Raw genomic sequence first — 19,420 nt, forward strand, 5'->3', positions numbered from 1 at the left:
AAAAATCTGCATTGTTAAAAAACAAATCCGGTCTCAAACAGAAGTGTATACCTCTAGGTATTCTGTGGAGGGGATGGTACTCACTCAAAGTAAATAAATGCAATTCTTAGACGTTTTGATTCCTTCTCGTATTTTTTCTTGATATCAGTGATAGAAAGTGTAGATAAAAAAGTCACATCTCTCACCGGATTCTGTAATATTCCTTCCTCATCCTCTTTCGTATAGGAAAAAACATCAGGGTTGGTACTTCCGGGTGAATACTCCATGCTTCAGGTGCTAAGCTCTTCAGGCCCAGATACAAAAAATGAAAAAATAAAGAGCAGCACACAGAAATCAGCGGGGAGACCACGTGGGATGTAAAAACCCGGCTAAACCACCATAGATACTCCATTAGGAAGCAAAGGTTGGACTTACCTGTGTCAAGACATTTCACGGAGGCGAAAGAGATCTATGGTTTAGGATTTTAGAACAAGTACCTGTGTTAAGACGTGGTGGAGATAGGACAGCTATACTTAAGAAAAGGGAATTTTATTGGATTTTTACATTACAGACCCTAAAACCCAGAGGTCTAAATGTGGAATTCAAAGTTTTCTATTTGATATTTTTGTCACATCTTTTTACATTTTTGATTCTTCCCGATTCCCTGTTGTAGGGGTTCAGACATGTGCTGTACTCTAGTGTGTTGTTCTGTTGTCCCCATATAGGAATTTGCTGGATGCCGGCCTACAGGACCACACAGGCTATCTGTTCAATGTTTTCTACATCTTCACGTACGATGTTATTATATAGGAGACCACATGACTTTTTTGTCCAACACTCTGGGGTCATGGTTCCCCGACTTGGTCCCTCACTTGCCCCTTGTGGGACATGGGAGGTTCCGACTCGTGATACGATGATCCAGGGGTTATATATTTTTTATTCCGTGCCCAATATTTGCCAAACGTGATTATATATATATATGTGGTTTTCTCTAGGACTTGGATCTGGGACTCTGGGTCCCATAAATGTGACACCAGATTCCCTCTCCTAATTGGGTGTTGTGTCCACCTTTTAGGGGGATCCCTGGGAGGACACTTTACCCCCTGGTTTTAATGTAGACCTTTTCATTTGAGGCCGCCTATGGTTGTCATGGTGATGGTGGTGTCGCTGCTGGTATATTTATCCAGACGGCTGGATTCCTTCCTGAACCTGGAATACAGGTGACGTGGTGGCCCATAAGTAGACCTTATTCCCTCCAACTAGGCCTCTGTGGAGCACATATACAGGCGCTGATCATTTTGGGCTGATTTGGTTCATTTATAATGTAATCACGGCTATGGGATCTCCCGTGGGGCGAATCTGCACGGTTTGGGCAGATGCATGCGCTCTGGGCTTCTCTAAAGCCGCGGCCATCTTTGTTGTGGTCTCCTATGCTTATAGTGTTAATCCCATCTCTCGTGAGAGGACGGACTTACAGCGCTTGCGCAGACCGCATTTCCTGACGCAACTGGGTCCTGCTTATCTCCGGCACCATGTGAGACCGCTCATCGGTTTTATCCGTTTTTACTGAACACATCATGTAGACCTGATTATCTTTGTATATTATAATCACGTCCCTTCACTAATCATGGACACAATATGGATTTTATCTGGATATTTTTATTATAGACACTGTCACAAATCACGGAATGGAAGATGATGAATTATGTCATGGATAAGATGAATTTGTACACTTTTATATTTGAAGATTATCTTTATAATCATGAATTTTGTATTAATTATCTAATTACATTTTTTTTTATTGGGTTTGCTATATACAGTTGCAAGAAAAAGTATGTGAACCCTTTGGAATTATATGGATTTCTGCACAAATTGGTCATAAAATGGGATCTGATCTTCATCTAAGTCACAACAATAGACAATCACCGTCTGCTTAAACTAATAACACACAAAGAGTTAAATGTTACCATGTTTTTATTGAACACACCATGTAAACATTCACAGTGCAGGTGGAAAAGGTATGTGAACCCCTAGACTAATGACATCTCCTAAAGCTAATTGTAGTGAGGTGTCAGCCAACTGGAGTCCAATCGATGAGATGAGATTGGAGGTGTTGGTTACAGCTGCCCTGCCCTATAAAAAACACACACCAGTTCTGGGTTTGCTTCTCACAAGAAGCATTGCCTGATGTGAATGATGCCTCGCACAAAAGAGCTCTCAGAAGACCTACGATTAAGAGTTATTGACTTGCATAAAGCTGTAAAGGGTTATAAAAGTATCTCCAAAAGCCTTGCTGTTCATCAGTCCACGGTAAGACAAATTGTCTATAAATGGAGAAAGTTCAGCACTGCTGCTACTCTCCCTAGGAGCGGCCGTCCTGTAAAGATGACTGCAAGAGCACAGCGCAGACTGCTCAATGAGGTGAAGAAGAATCCTAGAGTGTCAGCTAAAGACTTACACAAGTCTCTGGCATATGCTAACATCCCTGTTAGCGAATCTACGATACGTAAAACACTAAACCAGAATGTATTTCATGGGAGGACACCACAGAGGAAGCCACTGCTGTCCAAAAAACAATTTCTGCACGTTTACAGTTTGCACAAGAGCACCTGGATGTTCCACAGCAGTACTGGCAAAATATTCTGTGGACAGATGAAACCAAAGTTGAGTTGTTTGGATGAAACACACAACACTATGTGTGGAGAAAGAGGCACAGCACACCAACATCAAAACCTCATCCCAACTGTGGGACGAGGTTTTAAGCTATGATAGATAGAGAGCTTCAGCACAAAGGACACACCCCCTGAGGAAGGACACACCGCTGAGTCGCCAGCCTGAAGAAGATTTAGAACAGCAGTTGGAGCAATGAATGAGGAGATCTCTGGACCCATGTGAGGTGCAGGGCTGGTTCTGGCTTCATGTCCCATATGACGTCTGATCTCATACTTCACATTAGTCCTGGGATCAGGCCTTTACCTGTCTCCCCACAGCTACAACCAGATATTAGTGGTCAGCCCTGGGCAAGGAGGAAGCTGTAAGGACGAGGACCAGCCATGGGCCAGATAACATAATGGCAGAATGAGGTAACCCTCTGTGTGTTCTGGAAGCAGATGGTGTAACCTTCTCCCTTGTCAGTTACCCTGCTCATCACTAGACCGCTATAGACCGTATCCTGTATGATGACGGTTTTCTTTCCTACAGCATGGCTTCTAGAAGTATACTTTTATAATATGGTGGCATACAGAGATCAGGCAGTAAGTTCAGCTCCGGATGCAGCAGCTGCAGGGAATTCTGCTTATGTCGGAGGCGTCCTGCCTGGTACAGCCAGTGGCTGATGAAAACGCAGTGTGGTGCCCAGATAACTGCACCGTACACGGGATAAAAACCTCACACCAGTGCGTAAATAACAATGTTATAAAGTGAAGCCATCACCGTATACAAAAAAATCATATACTGTACAGTGCCTAAGTAGTAGTGCCACAAATAAAAAATACTGCCACACAGTGCTCAAATAATATTAACATATAGGGACCAAATAAATCCGTAAATAAAGAACTCTAACACAGAGCAATATAACGTCATAATAATTCTGCTATATACTGCCGCCACCATCATACACTGCAAATACAATACACTGCACAGTTCGAACTAACAGTGTCACACAAATACTGCCATAAAGTGCTGACATCAACATACAGGGGCCAAATATTGGGGTTGCATTGCCATAATGCAGCCATTTTTAGTTGACTGAAAGGCGACCAACTCTATGAAAAACTGATGCCGTTTGCATAAATTAGCATAAACCTGCTCATTTCCATAGACCTCTATGGATTAAAAAGTTGCCGATGACATCATGTGACCCGGTACAAACCTACAGAACAAGAAGATTAAACTGGGCCCTGAATGTCTATGAGTAAGACGTTGGTTGAGGTTCTTTACTGCCCCTTGCAGCCACCTGGTCTTGGCCGCTCTCACAAGCCTCATTATTAAGCACCAGGGGTGCACCTCTGTTTACATCCTCCTTCTCCACCACTGAAAGTCACAGACTATGACATCATGCGAGCTAATTAGGAGGAGAACGTTTCAGAACATCCTGTTGATTTTCCAGGAGATGACTGAAACTTTCAAGATCCTGTCAAGTCAACAATCAAGAAATGCTATTCAAAAAGTTACATTGAGTTAGAAAGTTTCTGATGTCTTTGCAGTCCAGGCTTGAGCTCCTTGAGACTCCGAGTTTTGGCCAAGTAGACGGAATCTCGGGAGGGAATATCTTCTTTTCTGTCAGTGGGAAGCCAGAGAGTATTTCCACCAACTGATCCATCTCCTTGACCAAGAGCCTCAGCAGGACCTGGGAAGCTCTGCGTTGTCTACTTTTTGTGTCAAGTATAACTCATATAAGGTGGAGAGCGGCATCTCTCGCTCGGGAGGACCTCACATCTCCATTCACTACCTGGCTGCCCATTCATTTTAGTGGGAAACGTGTAATGATTCATCCTCCCCTGTGGAGGTGCTATAGTACTTAATGATTGCCTATCTTTATGCCAGGCAGAACCAATGCAAAAGCTAAAAGTGTGCGGCAGCTGTTGGCCAACACGAGCTGCCATTTCTGGACCCATGACGTTACCAGGATGATTGGACACCACAACTTGCCTCTGCTAACAATGCCTGGCACAACGTCTGATGTCACTCTCCCAGATGCTTAAAGGGTAATCATTCCAGTTTTCCAGCCCATGTACCAGCTTCTGATCTGACCTTCTGGACCTCTGATTCTGACCTTTGGCATAACTTGTTTGTTGCAGACTTGGATCTGTCCTGACTATGTCCTTAGCACAGTTCATTATTAACTACCTGATGGGGACTATCCCGTGTACAGTGCCTTGGGCATCCAACTGGTAAAGTTCATACCTTCTTGTGGAGATTAAGGGTGAAGAATGGCAGATGCCTTAGACTCTACACCTCTGTTACCCTGCATCACCCAATAATGGTCTCCTGAATACTGTGTCTTGCATGTAAAGTGATTCTAACTTGGTCTTGTTCCCTGTCCGGAAAACATTTTGTCCATTTCCATGCTGCCAGCTAGCCAGGAACTGTCATTCAGGTAGACTCATGGACAGAAATTCATAGGAAGCATCACAGTATAGAGTTCTGCCTCACAATCATTCAATCAGTGGTCATACCCCAAGATCTTACATTCATAGCCTATCCTAAGGATGGTTCATGTACTCTTGGAAAACCCCTCTAAGCACTTGCTCTAGGTTCTCTTACAGATGACAGATGATGGTTGGAGGTCCCAGCAGCAGGACACCCTACGATTAGCTCATCCTTAATGAACCCCTGACAGAATGTGATAACCCAAATCAATTTCTTAAGGTGATCATAAATAACAGAGCTTCTATCAAATTGTATAGCAACACAGACAACCTGCCTCCTACAAATGCAAGGACATCTTCAGGTCCCTTTACGTCACTTTCATGACATCCACTCTCGCATAAGTTTATTTCTAAAGGAGGATTGGGTCTGGACACAAAAAAGCCTAAGCAGCTCTCTAGTTTCAGGACTCTACATAAAGGAGCCACCATCTCAGCTTCCTGGACCAGTGTGAGGAGGACCTGAGGACAAGTTAAGAATTTGGATTAAAGTTCTTGGAAAATAAATATTAGAGACGTCCTTTTTAATCTAAAAGCAGGTGTGGATCATCTCTCCATGGGTAGGGATCATGATTATGGGCCCGTCATTCTTACTTGCCCCTAAGCTCTCTATTGACCATGAGACATGACTCCTCAACTACCAATACCCACAGAAAAAAAAAAAACTTTCATCCCTTTGAGATGGACAGGGTCTATACATCTTGGCCCTGAGGCTGCAAGAAGTTGTCCTCAATTCCAGAGTTATTCATCTCTTGATGGCTCAAGAAATGATGACGCCCCTCAACCCATCTTGCACCATAGCTTTCCTTGGACCAGGAGATTTGACTCCTTGACCACCACTACCCCTCAGAAAAAGCCCCTCATTCATTTAAGACATTGACAAGATCTATACAGACCATGTCCCAGAAGGAGGGTTGTTGATTTCTTGATGGCTTTAGCACTTATGATGCTTCTTGACCCTTCTTGCTCCATAGCTCTGCACAGACCATGGGTGGGATTTTGCCCTTTCAACATTGGCGCTTGAAAGTTTGCGAACCCTTCAAAATTTACTGTATTTCTGGTTAAATTTATCCCCAAAACTACATTACATTATTAGATAAGAGATTTTCCAGGCATTTTAAACACTTTTGATTCGGGTAGAATTCAATTGTACTTGAATTTAATTTATTGGCCGATTATGATGAAATTAATTAATTACTAAAGTAAACCTTAAGCAGATAATTTGAAGGTGTAATTAGAGTCTGGTCTTTTCAATCAGTGGGATGACCATCAGATGTGAGTAGGTGACCTGTTTTTCTAAAAGTACAGAGAGCTATCAAAATCCGATTTTCACATGACACAAACAAAGGAGGTTTTCTGAGGACCTCAGAAGAAGAGTTGTTGATGCTCATCAGGCTGGGAACGGTTACAAAACCATCTTTAAAGTGTTGGGACTCCACCAGTCCACATACAGACAGACTGAGTGCAAATGGAGGAAATTCAAGACCATTATTAAACTCCAATAGAAATGTTATAGAAGGACCTGGACTGAGCAGTTCATGGGAGGAAACCACCAACATAGCAGAGGTGAAGCTGTTTTATACGGAGGAATGGGCTAAAATTCTTCTAAGCCGATGTGCAGGACTAATCAGCAATTACCGGAAATAATTAGTTGTGGTTATTGCTACTCAAGGAGGACACACCAGATACCGAATGCAAAGATTCACATACTTTTACCACTCACAGACATGTGATATTGGATCATTTTCCGCAATCAATAAATGACCACGTCTAATGTTTTTTTACTCATTTGTTTGATTATTTTTTTAATCTACTCTTGTGTGAAAATCTGATGTAGTTTTAGGTCAAATTTATGCGAAAATATAAAAAAATTTGGAAGGGTTCACAAACTTTGAAGAACTGGTAATATCTGCACCTGTACAAGGCAAAACAAGAGTCGAGCTGTAAAGTTCCGTGTCCGTTCTGTTCCGGCACGGGGCGAATTGGTAAATTTTGTGCAAGGTTCTTCATCTGCCGCCAGATGATTTACGACTTATAAACTACAAGTCTGGAAGTTTGTTCCACTCATTTGAGGATTTGTCTTATGCTGCAATCAGCGAAAGTGGCCGGGCTTCAATCACTTGATGGCGTCGATAAATTCTGCACCTCAAGGAGCCGCGAGCGGTGTACACCGGGGAGACACCGTTCACTGCACGAACAGTCCTGACTGCCACGGAACATGGAGAAACTGGCTTAGAATATATAACTGTATCCATCCCCCATATGATATCTATATAGGACATATGGAAGGGGTTGTCCCAGCAGGGTCAGTGTACAGTGAAAATGATGCGTTTCTCAACATTTCGCCTTTTTCAAGATCTCTGTTTCCTGTCAGCGGATGGGAAACTATATCCATCCCCCCATATGATATCTATATAGGACATATGGAAGGGTTGTGTACAATGAAAATGATGCGTTTCTCAACATTTCGCCTTTTTCAAGATCTCTGTTTCCTGTCAGCGGATGGGAAACTATATCCATCCCCCCATATGATATCTATATAGGACATATGGAAGGGTTGTGTACAATGAAAATGATGCGTTTCTCAATATTTCACCTTTTTAAGATCTCTGCTTCCTGTCAGTGAATGGGAAACTTTATCCATCCCCCATATGATATCTACATAGGACATATGGAAGGGGTTGTCCCAGCAGGGTTAGTGTACAATGAAAATGATGCAGTTCTCAATATTTCTCTTTTTTCAAGATCTATGCTTCCTGTCAGCGGATGGAAAACTATATCCATCCCCCCCATATGATATCTATATAGGACATATGGAAGGGGTTGTCCCAGCAGGGTCAGTGTACAATGAAAATGCTGCGTTTCTCAATATTTCGCCTTTTTCAAGATCTCTGTTTCCTGTCAGCGGATGGGAAACTATATCCATCCCCCATATAATATCTATATAGGACATATGGAAGGGTTGTGTGCAAAGAAAATGAGGCGTTTCTCAATATTTCTCATTTTTAAGATCTCTGCTTCCTGTCAGCGAATGGGAAACTATATCCATCCCCCTATATGATATCTATATAAGACATATGGAAGGGGTTGTCCCCCCAGGGTTAGTGTACAATGAAAATGATGCAGTTCTCAATATTTCTCTTTTTTCAAGATCTATGCTTCCTGTCAGCGAATGGGAAACTATATCCATCCCCCCTGTATGATATCTATATAAGACATATGGAAGGGGTTGTCCCCGCAGGGTTAGTGTACAATGAAAATGATGCGTTTCTCAATATTTTGCCTTTTTCAAGATCTCTGCTTCCTGTCAGTGAATGGGGATGGTTACCCAGAGTCTATTTGTAGGCCAAGTGAATAGAATCTTAGAATATTGTTGCCTGCTATTAGCCTTGTCCGGCTGACAGGTGAAACCGATCATTATGTCTCCTGACTGCAGGGATAGTCTAATCTGCTGACTTTAGGGTCAAGGGCCCTTTAAGCTCAGGTGGGATGTAGCTCGGGGGCAGTTTAGAGCTGTAGATTGTCAGCTCTATGGCCGAGGGTTCAGAGTTTATGATTACGCAGAGGAGAATCCTTCACCTGCCTCCTCTTTCACTGGTGACTAAAGTCCTTTTTCTTGCTATTTCAAGTGGAAAACGTGAGACGGCCTCGTGTACAGTCCCGGGGGGCGGAACGTGAGTGACAGGACCGCCGCAACGACCCGACCAATGTGACAGCGTCTTCTGTTCAGCATCTACAGCCAGAGAATAGATGGAGCTGAGGATGGCACAAGGGGAGGGATTTGTCATGTAGAACAAGAACATACCTACATTCCATATGTAGCAGAGTTCAATAGGTTACTTGACACCCTGGAGTTCCATGAACTCCACATAATCGTCATTGAATGCAGTCCTATGTAACACCACAGATAACACAGTGATAACTCCCTGAGTACAGATAATGTAGTAGATGTCACCTGCAGTCCTATGTAACACCACAGATAACACAGAGATAACACTCTGAGTACAGATAATGTAGTAGATGTCACCTGCAGTCCTATGTAACACCACAGATAACACAGTGATAACTCCCTGAGTACAGATAATGTAGTAGATGTCACCTGCAGTCCTATGTAACACTACAGATAACACAGTGATAACTCCCTGAGTACAGATAATGTAGTAGATGTCACCTGCAGTCCTATGTAACACCACAGATAACACAGTGATAACTCCCTGAGTACAGATAATGTAGATGTCACCTGCAGTCCTATGTAACACCACAGATAACACAGTGATAGCTCTCTGAGTACAGATAATGTAGTAGTTGTCACCTGCAGCCCTATGTAACACCACAGATAACACAGTGATAACTCTCTGTGTACAGATAATGTAGTAGATGTCACCTGCAGTCCTATGTAACACCACAGATAACACAGTGATAACTCTCTGTGTACAGATAATGTAGTAGATGTCACCTGCAGTCCTATGTAACACTACAGATAACACAGTGATAACTCCCTGAGTACAGATAATGTAGTATATGTCACCTGCAGTCCTATGTAACACTACAGATAACACAGTGATAACTCCCTGAGTACAGATAATGTAGTAGATGTCACCTGCAGTCCTATGTAACACCACAGATAACACAGTGATAACTCCCTGAGTACAGATAATGTAGTAGTTGTCACCTGCAGTCCTATGTAACACCACAGATAACACAGTGATAACTCTCTGTGTACAGATAATGTAGTAGATGTCACCTGCAGTCCTATGTAACACTACAGATAACACAGCGATAACTCCCTGAGTACAGATAATGTAGTATATGTCACCTGCAGTCCTATGTAACACTACAGATAACACAGTGATAACTCCCTGAGTACAGATAATGTAGTAGATGTCATCTGCAGTCCTATGTAACACCACAGATAATACAGTGATAACTCCCTGAGTACAGATAATGTAGTAGATGTCACCTGCAGTCCTATGTAACACCACAGATAACACAGAGATAACACTCTGAGTACAGATAATGTAGTAGATGTCACCTGCAGTCCTATGTAACACCACAGCTAACACTGTGATTACTCTCTGAGTACAGATAATGTAATAGATGTCACCTGCAGTCCTATGTAACACCACAGATAACACAGTGAGAACTCTCTGTGTACAGATAATGTAGTATATGTCACCTGCAGTCCTATGTAACACTACAGATAACACAGTGATAACTCCCTGAGTACAGATAATGTAGTAGATGTCACCTGCAGTCCTATGTAACACCACAGATAACACAGTGATAACTCCCTGAGTACAGATAATGTAGTAGTTGTCACCTGCAGTCCTATGTAACACCACAGATAACACAGTGATAACTCTCTGTGTACAGATAATGTAGTAGATGTCACCTGCAGTCCTATGTAACACTACAGATAACACAGCGATAACTCCCTGAGTACAGATAATGTAGTATATGTCACCTGCAGTCCTATGTAACACTACAGATAACACAGTGATAACTCCCTGAGTACAGATAATGTAGTAGATGTCATCTGCAGTCCTATGTAACACCACAGATAATACAGTGATAACTCCCTGAGTACAGATAATGTAGTAGATGTCACCTGCAGTCCTATGTAACACCACAGATAACACAGAGATAACACTCTGAGTACAGATAATGTAGTAGATGTCACCTGCAGTCCTATGTAACACCACAGCTAACACTGTGATTACTCTCTGAGTACAGATAATGTAATAGATGTCACCTGCAGTCCTATGTAACACCACAGATAACACAGTGAGAACTCTCTGTGTACAGATAATGTAGTATATGTCACCTGCAGTCCTATGTAACACTACAGATAACACAGTGATAACTCCCTGAGTACAGATAATGTAGTAGATGTCACCTGCAGTCCTATGTAACACCACAGATAACATATTGTGATATCACATATCTTTTGCAAACATAGCTGTGCTATATCAGTCTGTAAAACCACAGAAAATACTGTGTATTATAACATCATGGTGAATGTAGGAAATGATAAACTCAGCTCTGCTGCATCACTCACATTTATATGTAAAACCAAATTTACAGAATCGTCTTGTCACCATGTATTGTGCTGAAACTCAACTCCACGTGTAAAACCTAAGATATTGTGATACCACAGTGAGCTGCAGAGAAGGACAAACTCAGCTCTGCTAAACCCATAGAGAATATGGATATTATACATTGAGGATGTAATGTGCTACCATGATGGGTTGTGCCAAATTACAAACCCAGCTTTGCTATATTCTTATGTACATCTGCAGATACATACAGTACATTGTGATATTGCTGCACATTTTTCCCAAATGACAAACTCACCTCCTCTACATTGTAAAATCCTGTATGAAACATTTGTATATTCCCACACACTATTCCAAATAATACGGAAAACCCTAGATAAGATGTTGTAATGTCACATGTTGCATCTAGAGACGAACGCAGCACTGCTACATCTATACATAAAACACAAACTGAGTCAAATTGCAGACACCACTGTATGCATAGGAGATGGGAGTCCTTGTGCTACCAGGACCCGTCGTCCTACACGCAAATCCAGCTCTGCTACATTTATACAAAATAATAATATATAACATATTCTAATAGTTCTGCTTACTGTACTAAATGGAAAACTCAGCACTGCTAAATCTGCGCATAAAACCCAGAGAATCTGAATGGGATATATTGAAGATGTTGAAGTGCTACTAATGACAACCCCAGCATTACTCCATTCATATGTGTGCCACATGACAAACTCAGCCCTGCCACTTCTGTATGTAAACTAGAGAGAACACATTGTGGAATCCCCATTAATTGTGCAAAACGACAAACTCAGCCCTTCTACATCTGCATGTAAAACCATTGAGAGCACATTGTGATATCACCATGAATTGTGGCAAATGACAAACCCAAATCTACTACATTCATAGGTGCTAAATGACAAACTCAGTCTTGCTAGATCTCTATGTAGAACCCAAGAAAACACTTTGTGATATCACCATGAATTGTGCCAAAAGACACACTCAGCACTACTACATCTTTCAATAAAAAGGAGAGGGAATACTTTGTGACATCACCATGAATTGTGCCAAATGACAAACTCAGCACTACTACATCTTTCTGTGAAACTAGAGAGAATGCTTTGTGATATTACCATGAATCGTGCCATATAACAAACTCAGTACTACTACATCAACAGGTAAAACTGGTCAGAACACTTTGTTATATCACCATTCACCATGTATTGTGCCAAATGCCAAACTCAGCTCACCTACATCTAAATGTAAAACCGGAGAGAGCACTTTCTGATATCATCGCCAAGTGACAAACTCAGCCTGTAAAACCAGTGGAAACATAGCGTGACATCACCATGAATTGTGCCAAACGACAAACTCAGCCCTACTACCTCTATAAGTAAAACTAGAGCGAACACCTTGTGATATCACCAATGAATTGTGCCAAACGACAAACTCAGCACTGCTACATCTATAAGTAAAACTATAGCGAACACCTTGTGATATCACCAATGAATTGTGCCAAACGACAAACTCAGCACTGCTACATCTATAAGTAAAACTAGAGCGAACACCTTGTGATATCACCATGAATTGCTCCACGACAAACTCAGCACTGCTACATCTTCATATCAAGCAGCACAAGAGAGCGGCGCCGCTCCCCCTCGTCACTTACCTTGGAACTCCCCGGCACTGCTGTCCCTGGAGCTGCTCATGCAGTTTTCCAGGTAGATCCCGTCCTTGTAGCAGTCGCCCCTCTTCTTGGCGGTCCCCGGCGGGTCGCTGCCGGACTGGACGTCCCCGTCGTGGCAGGAGCAGGGCGTCTGCATGATCCCGCAGGGGTGGAAGCTGCTGCTGCTGCTCAGGCAGGTGTCCAGCCACTTGCACAGCATCTGGCAGGCAGCCTTCCGGGGGTTCCTGTTCCCCAAGACCAGATATTCCAGGGAAAAATCCGTCTCCTGCGGTCGGGACGTCTTCCATTGGAGCTGGGGGTCTTCCTTCCTGGGGAGGGTCTGCCGCATCTGCAGGAACTGCTTGGTGGACTGCAGGAAGGCGTACTGGACCGAGCTGTCGCACAGTTTCAGGACATCGTCGAAACTCTCCATCCCCAAGTACGTCCGCGTGGACTCCAGGAAAGAGTCAAACTGCGAGGTGCGGATCTGCTGGTGGTCGCATATACCCGCCGGCTTAGACACCTTCACGTACAGGGTGTATCTCCTGGGGTCCGGGTTCTGGATAATCCAAGCGCACAAAGAATCGTTCAAAGGGAAGAGAGACAAGGAAGAGAAATATCCGTAGAATTCCCCTTGGACTTGCGTCGTACAAGAATGGAGTCCCAAGTCGAGGCTGGCGGCGGCCGGGGAGAGCAGGAAAAGTGGCAATATGAAAAGCAAGTTGTGGGGGGTCCCAGGGCTCCTCATCCTAGGTCTCGGCTCCTTTGGAATTCCAAGTAATTGTCAGGCAGGGGCCAGATCTCGGACATAACAGGTGGAGCAGGAGCTGGAGCAGTTTTATGAGGCTTGAGGGAAATCAATCCAGCCTTGGTCTCCTTGTCTCAGGCGCCTCCTGGCGGCCGCTCAGCGGAATCTGGGAAAAGAAGAAAAAAGATACAATGAGACTTAACTCTTCACGAGGCTGCAACAATGTAACAATCCGGAGAACTGAGCCATGTCGCAGAAGAAAAGGACCAAACCAATCCGCAGCCAGACGGGAAGACCCTTTCTATGGAAACGCGTGGGGGATTTACGTGGGGACGGGGCTGCGACTAACGCCTGCCTCCGACTGGCACCAAGGAAACTGAGAAACGGAGAATTCTTCCTGCCGGCAAATAAATAAATAAATATAGAAATGCCCCAACTCCCCCGTCCTCGAGTCACTACAGAGCACCCCCCCCCCCCCCCCAAAAAAAGGAGGAGTTCTAGCAAGGGTTAATTCGTTTTGGGGAGCGAAAGGCAAAAATAAAATAAATAATTATTTATTTTTTTCAAAATTCTGTCTGTGCTGGAAATGTATGTGTTTTTGAGCCGTGTAAGCGGCGGCGATAGGGGCGGAGCGTGCGTCATGCGGACGGAACATGAGATCACTTACTGCTGCACGGGAGGAATCTGCTCGCCTAGGATGCGGCCACGCGGTCAGGGTTCCTGATGCAGTTCTGGAAGCCAAAATCAGGAGCAGGATCATAAAAGGAGAGAAGGTGTGGAGGGCGGGCAGGACTTCTGCTCTTCTCCTCCTCAATTCACTCCCGGGTCTGGATTCCGAAAAAACTGCATCAGGAAAACTGACCGTGTGACCGTGCGCTTAAAAAGGAGCAAGTGATGGGAGTGGAAAGGCTGAGCCCCAAAACGGGAAGGACGATGGGTGGGGTGTCCTGGATTATTATACATACAGAGGTAGCAGAGCTGAGATTGTCATTTGGCACAGCCACATACGGATGTAGCGGGGTTAATGCAGATGGTTTTTGTTTCAAGATAACACAATGAGATAAGAGTGTGTGTGTTACCCCTGCTACATCTGTAGTTATCTGTGGAGTTACATAGGACTGCAGGTGACATCTTCTACATTACCTGTACTCAGAGAGATATCACTATGTTATCTATAGTGTTACATAGGACTGCAGGTGAAACCTACTACATTATCTGCACTCAGAGAGAGATCACTGAGTTATCTGTGGTTTTACATAGGACTGCAAGTGACATCTATTACATGATCTGTACTCAGAGAGCTTATCACTGTGTTATCTGTGGAGTTACATAGGACTGCAGGTAACATCTACTACATTATCTGTACTCATAATCTACTACATAATCTGAACTCAGAGAGTTATCACTGTGCTATCTGTGGTGTTACATAGGACTGCAGGTGACATCTGCATTATCTGTACTCAGAGAGTTATCACTGCGTTATCTATAGTGTTACATAGGACTGCAGGTGACATCTACTGCATTATCTGTACTCAGAGAGTTATCACTGTTATATCTATAGTATTACATAGGACTGCAAGTGACATCTACTGCATTATCTGTACTCAGAGATTTATCACTGTTATATCTATAGTATTACATAGGACTGCAAGTGGCATCTGCTATAATATCTTTACTCTGAGAGTTATCACTGTGTTATATGTGGTGTTACATAGGACTACAGGTGACATCTTCATTTTATGAATGTGCATATACAGAGATCAACTACAGTGCACTACTACCCTGAGCAGAAGTAAGGGAAGGAGAAGATGGATTCCCTGTCCTCTAGGTGCCCGGTGGCCGCTCCGCTGTCTCTCTCCCATATAGAAGGTGAATAGTTGTGTTAGAAGCAAATCCCATTGTGAATCCCATGGAAACTGAAATAAGCCAGAAGGAGCCCTGTTTGTATGGAGATACGGAGTGACTACTTTAAATGGCAGCCATTTCTGTGTCTGTTGGGGGTTTCAGACTTCTTACTTCTCCTATAATATGGCATCTACAGTATGTGTCAGTTTTAACTGTTGCCCTAGAATTCTATTCATAAACCACAGGATAAACAACATTTTGCAGTGCTTACAACTGTGAGAGAATTAGGAAAGCTGTGTAGTTGTAGAGCAGCACATGGGAGATTTCGTGTCTGCATGTGTGTGTGTGTGGGGGGGGGGGGGGGTCAGATTTTGGACCCATGAATAGTGGCAGCAGATAGAGATGAACACAGAAGAGGGGAATGAGGGAGAGCTACTGGCCACATGGAAACCAGGAGCTGAAACTACCTCAGCCTCACTCAAGATCAACACCATCATCATCAGTTTCATCACTATGAGTATCATCACCACCATCATCCGTATCATCACTATGAGTATCATTACCACCTTCATCATCACCATTATCAGAAGCAGCAGCAGCAGTGTGTAGATACCATTGTGTTGCAGCAGTGTGTAGACACCAGTGTGGTGCAGCAGTGCGTAGATGCCAGTGTGGTGCAGCAGTGTGTAGATACCAGTGTGGTGCAGCAGTGTGTAGATGCCAGTGTGGTGCAGCAGTGTGTAGATACCAGTGTGGTGCAGCAGTGTGTAGACACCAGTGTGGTGCAGCAGTGTGTAGATTCCAGTGTGTTGCAGCAGTGTGTAGATGCCAGTGTGTTGCAGCAGTGTGTAGATACCAGTGTGGTGCAGCAGTGTGAATATACCAGTGTGGTGCAGCAGTGTGAATATACCAGTGTGGTATAGCAGTGTGGTGCAGCAGTGCGTAGATGCCAGTGGGGTGCAGCAGTGTGTAGATACCAGTGTGATGCAGCAGTGTGTAGATACCAGTGTGATGCAGCAGTGTGTAGATACCAGTGTGATGCAGCAGTGTATAGACACCAGTGTGATGCAGCAGTGTGTAGATACCAGTGTGATGCAGCAGTGTGTAGATACCAGTGTGATGCAGCAGTGTGTAGACACCAGTGTGATGCAGCAGTGTGTAGACACCAGTGTGATGCAGCAGTCTGTAGATGCCAGTGGGGTGCAACAGTGTGTAGATGCCAGTGTGGTGCAGCAGTGTGTAGATACCAGTGTGGTGCAGCAGTGTGTAGATACCAGTGTGGTGCAGCAGTGTGTAGATACCAGTGTGGTGCAGCAGTGTGTAGATGCCAGTGGGGTGCAGCAGTGTGTAGATACCAGTGTGGTGCAGAAGTGTGTAGATACCAGTGTGGTGCAGCAGTGTGTAGATACCAGTGTGATGCAGCAGTGTGTAGCTGCCAGTGTGGTGCAACAGTGTGTAGATACCAGTGTGGTGCAGCAGTGTGTTGATACCAGTGTGGTGCAGCGGTTTGTAGATGTCAGTGTGGTGCAGCAGTGTGTAGATACTAGTGTGGTGCAGCAGTGTGCCTATACCAGTGTGATGCAGCAGTGTGTAGATACCAGTGTGGTGCAGCAGTGTGTAGATGCCAGTGGGGTGCAGCAGTGTGTAGATACCAGTGTGATGCAGCAGTGTGTAGATACCAGTGTGGTGCAGCAGTGTGTAGATACCAGTGTGGTGCAGCAGTGTGCCTATACCAGTGTGGTGCAGCAGTGTGTTGATACCAGTGTGGTGCAGCAGTGTGTAGATGCCAGTGTGGTGCAGCAGTGTGCCTATAGCAGTGTGGTGCAGCAGTGTGTTGATACCAGTGTGGTGCAGTGGTTTGTAGATACCAGTGTGGTGCAGCAGTGTGTAGATACCAGTGTGGTGCAGCAGTGTTGATACCAGTGTGGTGCAGCGGTTTGTAGATGCCAGTGTGGTGCAGCAGTGTGTAGATACCAGTGTGGTGCAGCAGTGTGCCTATACCAGTGTGGTGCAGCAGTGTGCCTATACCAGTGTGATGCAGCAGTATGTAGATACTAGTGTGGTGCAGCAGTGTGCCTATACCAGTGGGGTGCAGCAGTGTGTAGATACCAGTGTGATGCAGCAGTGTGTAGATACCAGTGTGATGCAGCAGTGTGTAGATACCAGTGTGGTGCAGCAGTGTGTAGATACCAGTGTGGTGCAGCAGTGTGTTGATACCAGTGTGGTGCAGCAGTGTGTAGATACCAGTGTGGCGCAGCAGTGTGTAGATTCCAGTGTGTTGCAGCAGTGTGTAGATACCAGTGTGGTGCAGCAGTGTGTAGATACCAGTGTGGTGCAGCAGTGTGTAGATACCAGTGTGGTGCAGCAGTATGTAGATACTAGTGTGGTGCAGCAGTGTGCCTATACCAGTGGGGTGCAGCGGTGTGTAGATGCCAGTGTGGTGCAGCAGTGTGTAGATGCCAGTGTGATGCAGCAGTGTGTAGATGCCAGTGTGGTGCAGCAGTGTGTAGATGCCAGTGTGGTGCAGCAGTGTTTAGATGCCAGTGTGATACAGCAGTGTGTAGATGCCAGTGTGGTGCAGCAGTGTGTAGATGCCAGTGTGATGCAGCAGTGTGTAGATGCCAGTGTGGTGCAGCAGTGTGTAGATGCCAGTGTGGTGCAGCAGTGTGTAGATACCAGTGTGGTGCAGCAGTGTGTAGATGCCAGTGTGGTGCAGCAGTGTGTAGATGCCAGTGTGGTGCAGCAGTGTGTAGATGCCAGTGTGGTTCAGCAGTGTGTAGATGCCAGTGTGATGCAGCAGTGTGTAGATGCCAGTGTGGTGCAGCAGTGTGTAGATGCCAGTGTGGTGCAGCAGTGGTTAGATGCCAGTGTGGTGCAGCAGTGTGTAGATGCCAGTGTGGTGCAGTAGTGTGTAGATGCCAGTGTGGTGCAGCAGTGTGTAGATGCCAGTGTGGTGCAGCAGTGTGTAGATGCCAGTGTGATGCAGCAGTGTGTAGATGCCAGTGTGATGCAGCAGTGTGTAGATGCCAGTGTGATGCAGCAGTGTGTAGATGCCAGTGTGGTGCAGCAGTGTGTAGATGCCAGTGTGGTGCAGCAGTGTGTAGATGCCAGTGTGGTGCAGCAGTGTGTAGATGCCAGTGTGGTGCAGCAGTGTGTAGATACCAGTGTGGTGCAGCAGTGTGTAGATGCCAGTGTGGTGCAGCAGTGTGTAGATACCAGTGTGGTGCAGCAGTGTGTAGATGCCAGTGTGGTGCAGCAGTGTGTAGATGCCAGTGTGGTGCAGCAGTGTGTAGATGCCAGTGTGGTGCAGCAGTGTTTAGATGCCAGTGTGATGCAGCAGTGTGTAGATGCCAGTGGGGTGCAGCAGTGTGTAGATGCCAGTGGGGTGCAGCAGTGTGTCTAGATGCCAGTGTGGTGCAGCAGTGTGTAGATGCCAGTGTGGTTCAGCAGTGTGTAGATGCCAGTGTGGTGCAGCAGTGTGTAGATGCCAGTGTGGTGCAGCAGTGTGTAGATGCCAGTGTGGTGCAGCAGTGTGTAGATGCCAGTGTGGTGCAGCAGTGTATGGACTGAGCCTGATTTATATGGAATACTGGCAGGGCACATGGTATACAGTGGAGAGGGGACAGATGGGGGAGGTGATGCCAGCTCTGATGACATTATATCTAATTAACTATAATGCACACAATAAATGTGTAAGGTGAAAAGTTCACAACGTGGAGCGAGGTTGTCAGGAGCGCTCAGATCACCGCACGATACAGATTGCTGGAGCCGGTGAAGCCAATTTGGCAGAAGTGCAGGAGAAGGCAAACAATTCGCAGGATGGTCACATAGACACCTCTCCATCCTGAGCCATTACCATAATAAGCAGCGTTTACTGTAGTCTGAGTGCTGGCACGAAGGGCAGGAGCGGGCAGCAGCACAACGCCCAGTGTTACCCCCCAATACATGATATAGACACCTGGAATCTGTGTTATCCCCCCAT

General features: G+C 44.9%; 1 protein-coding gene across 2 annotated transcripts in view; it reads right to left on the minus strand.

Moving 5' to 3' along the window:
- ADGRB1 (adhesion G protein-coupled receptor B1) overlaps nt 1–19,420 on the minus strand; it is a 559,240-nt gene that overhangs the window by 383,065 nt on the left and 156,755 nt on the right. For both annotated transcript variants that reach the window (XM_044294271.1, XM_044294270.1), the window contains exon 2: nt 12,849–13,759. In XM_044294271.1, coding sequence (XP_044150206.1) covers nt 12,849–13,593 — 745 coding nt within the window. In that variant the 5' untranslated portion in view covers nt 13,594–13,759. The remainder of the gene's footprint in view (nt 1–12,848; nt 13,760–19,420) is intronic.

The sequence above is a fragment of the Bufo gargarizans genome, chromosome 5 (genome assembly GCF_014858855.1).
Source record: "Bufo gargarizans isolate SCDJY-AF-19 chromosome 5, ASM1485885v1, whole genome shotgun sequence".
NCBI lineage: Eukaryota > Metazoa > Chordata > Amphibia > Anura > Bufonidae > Bufo > Bufo gargarizans.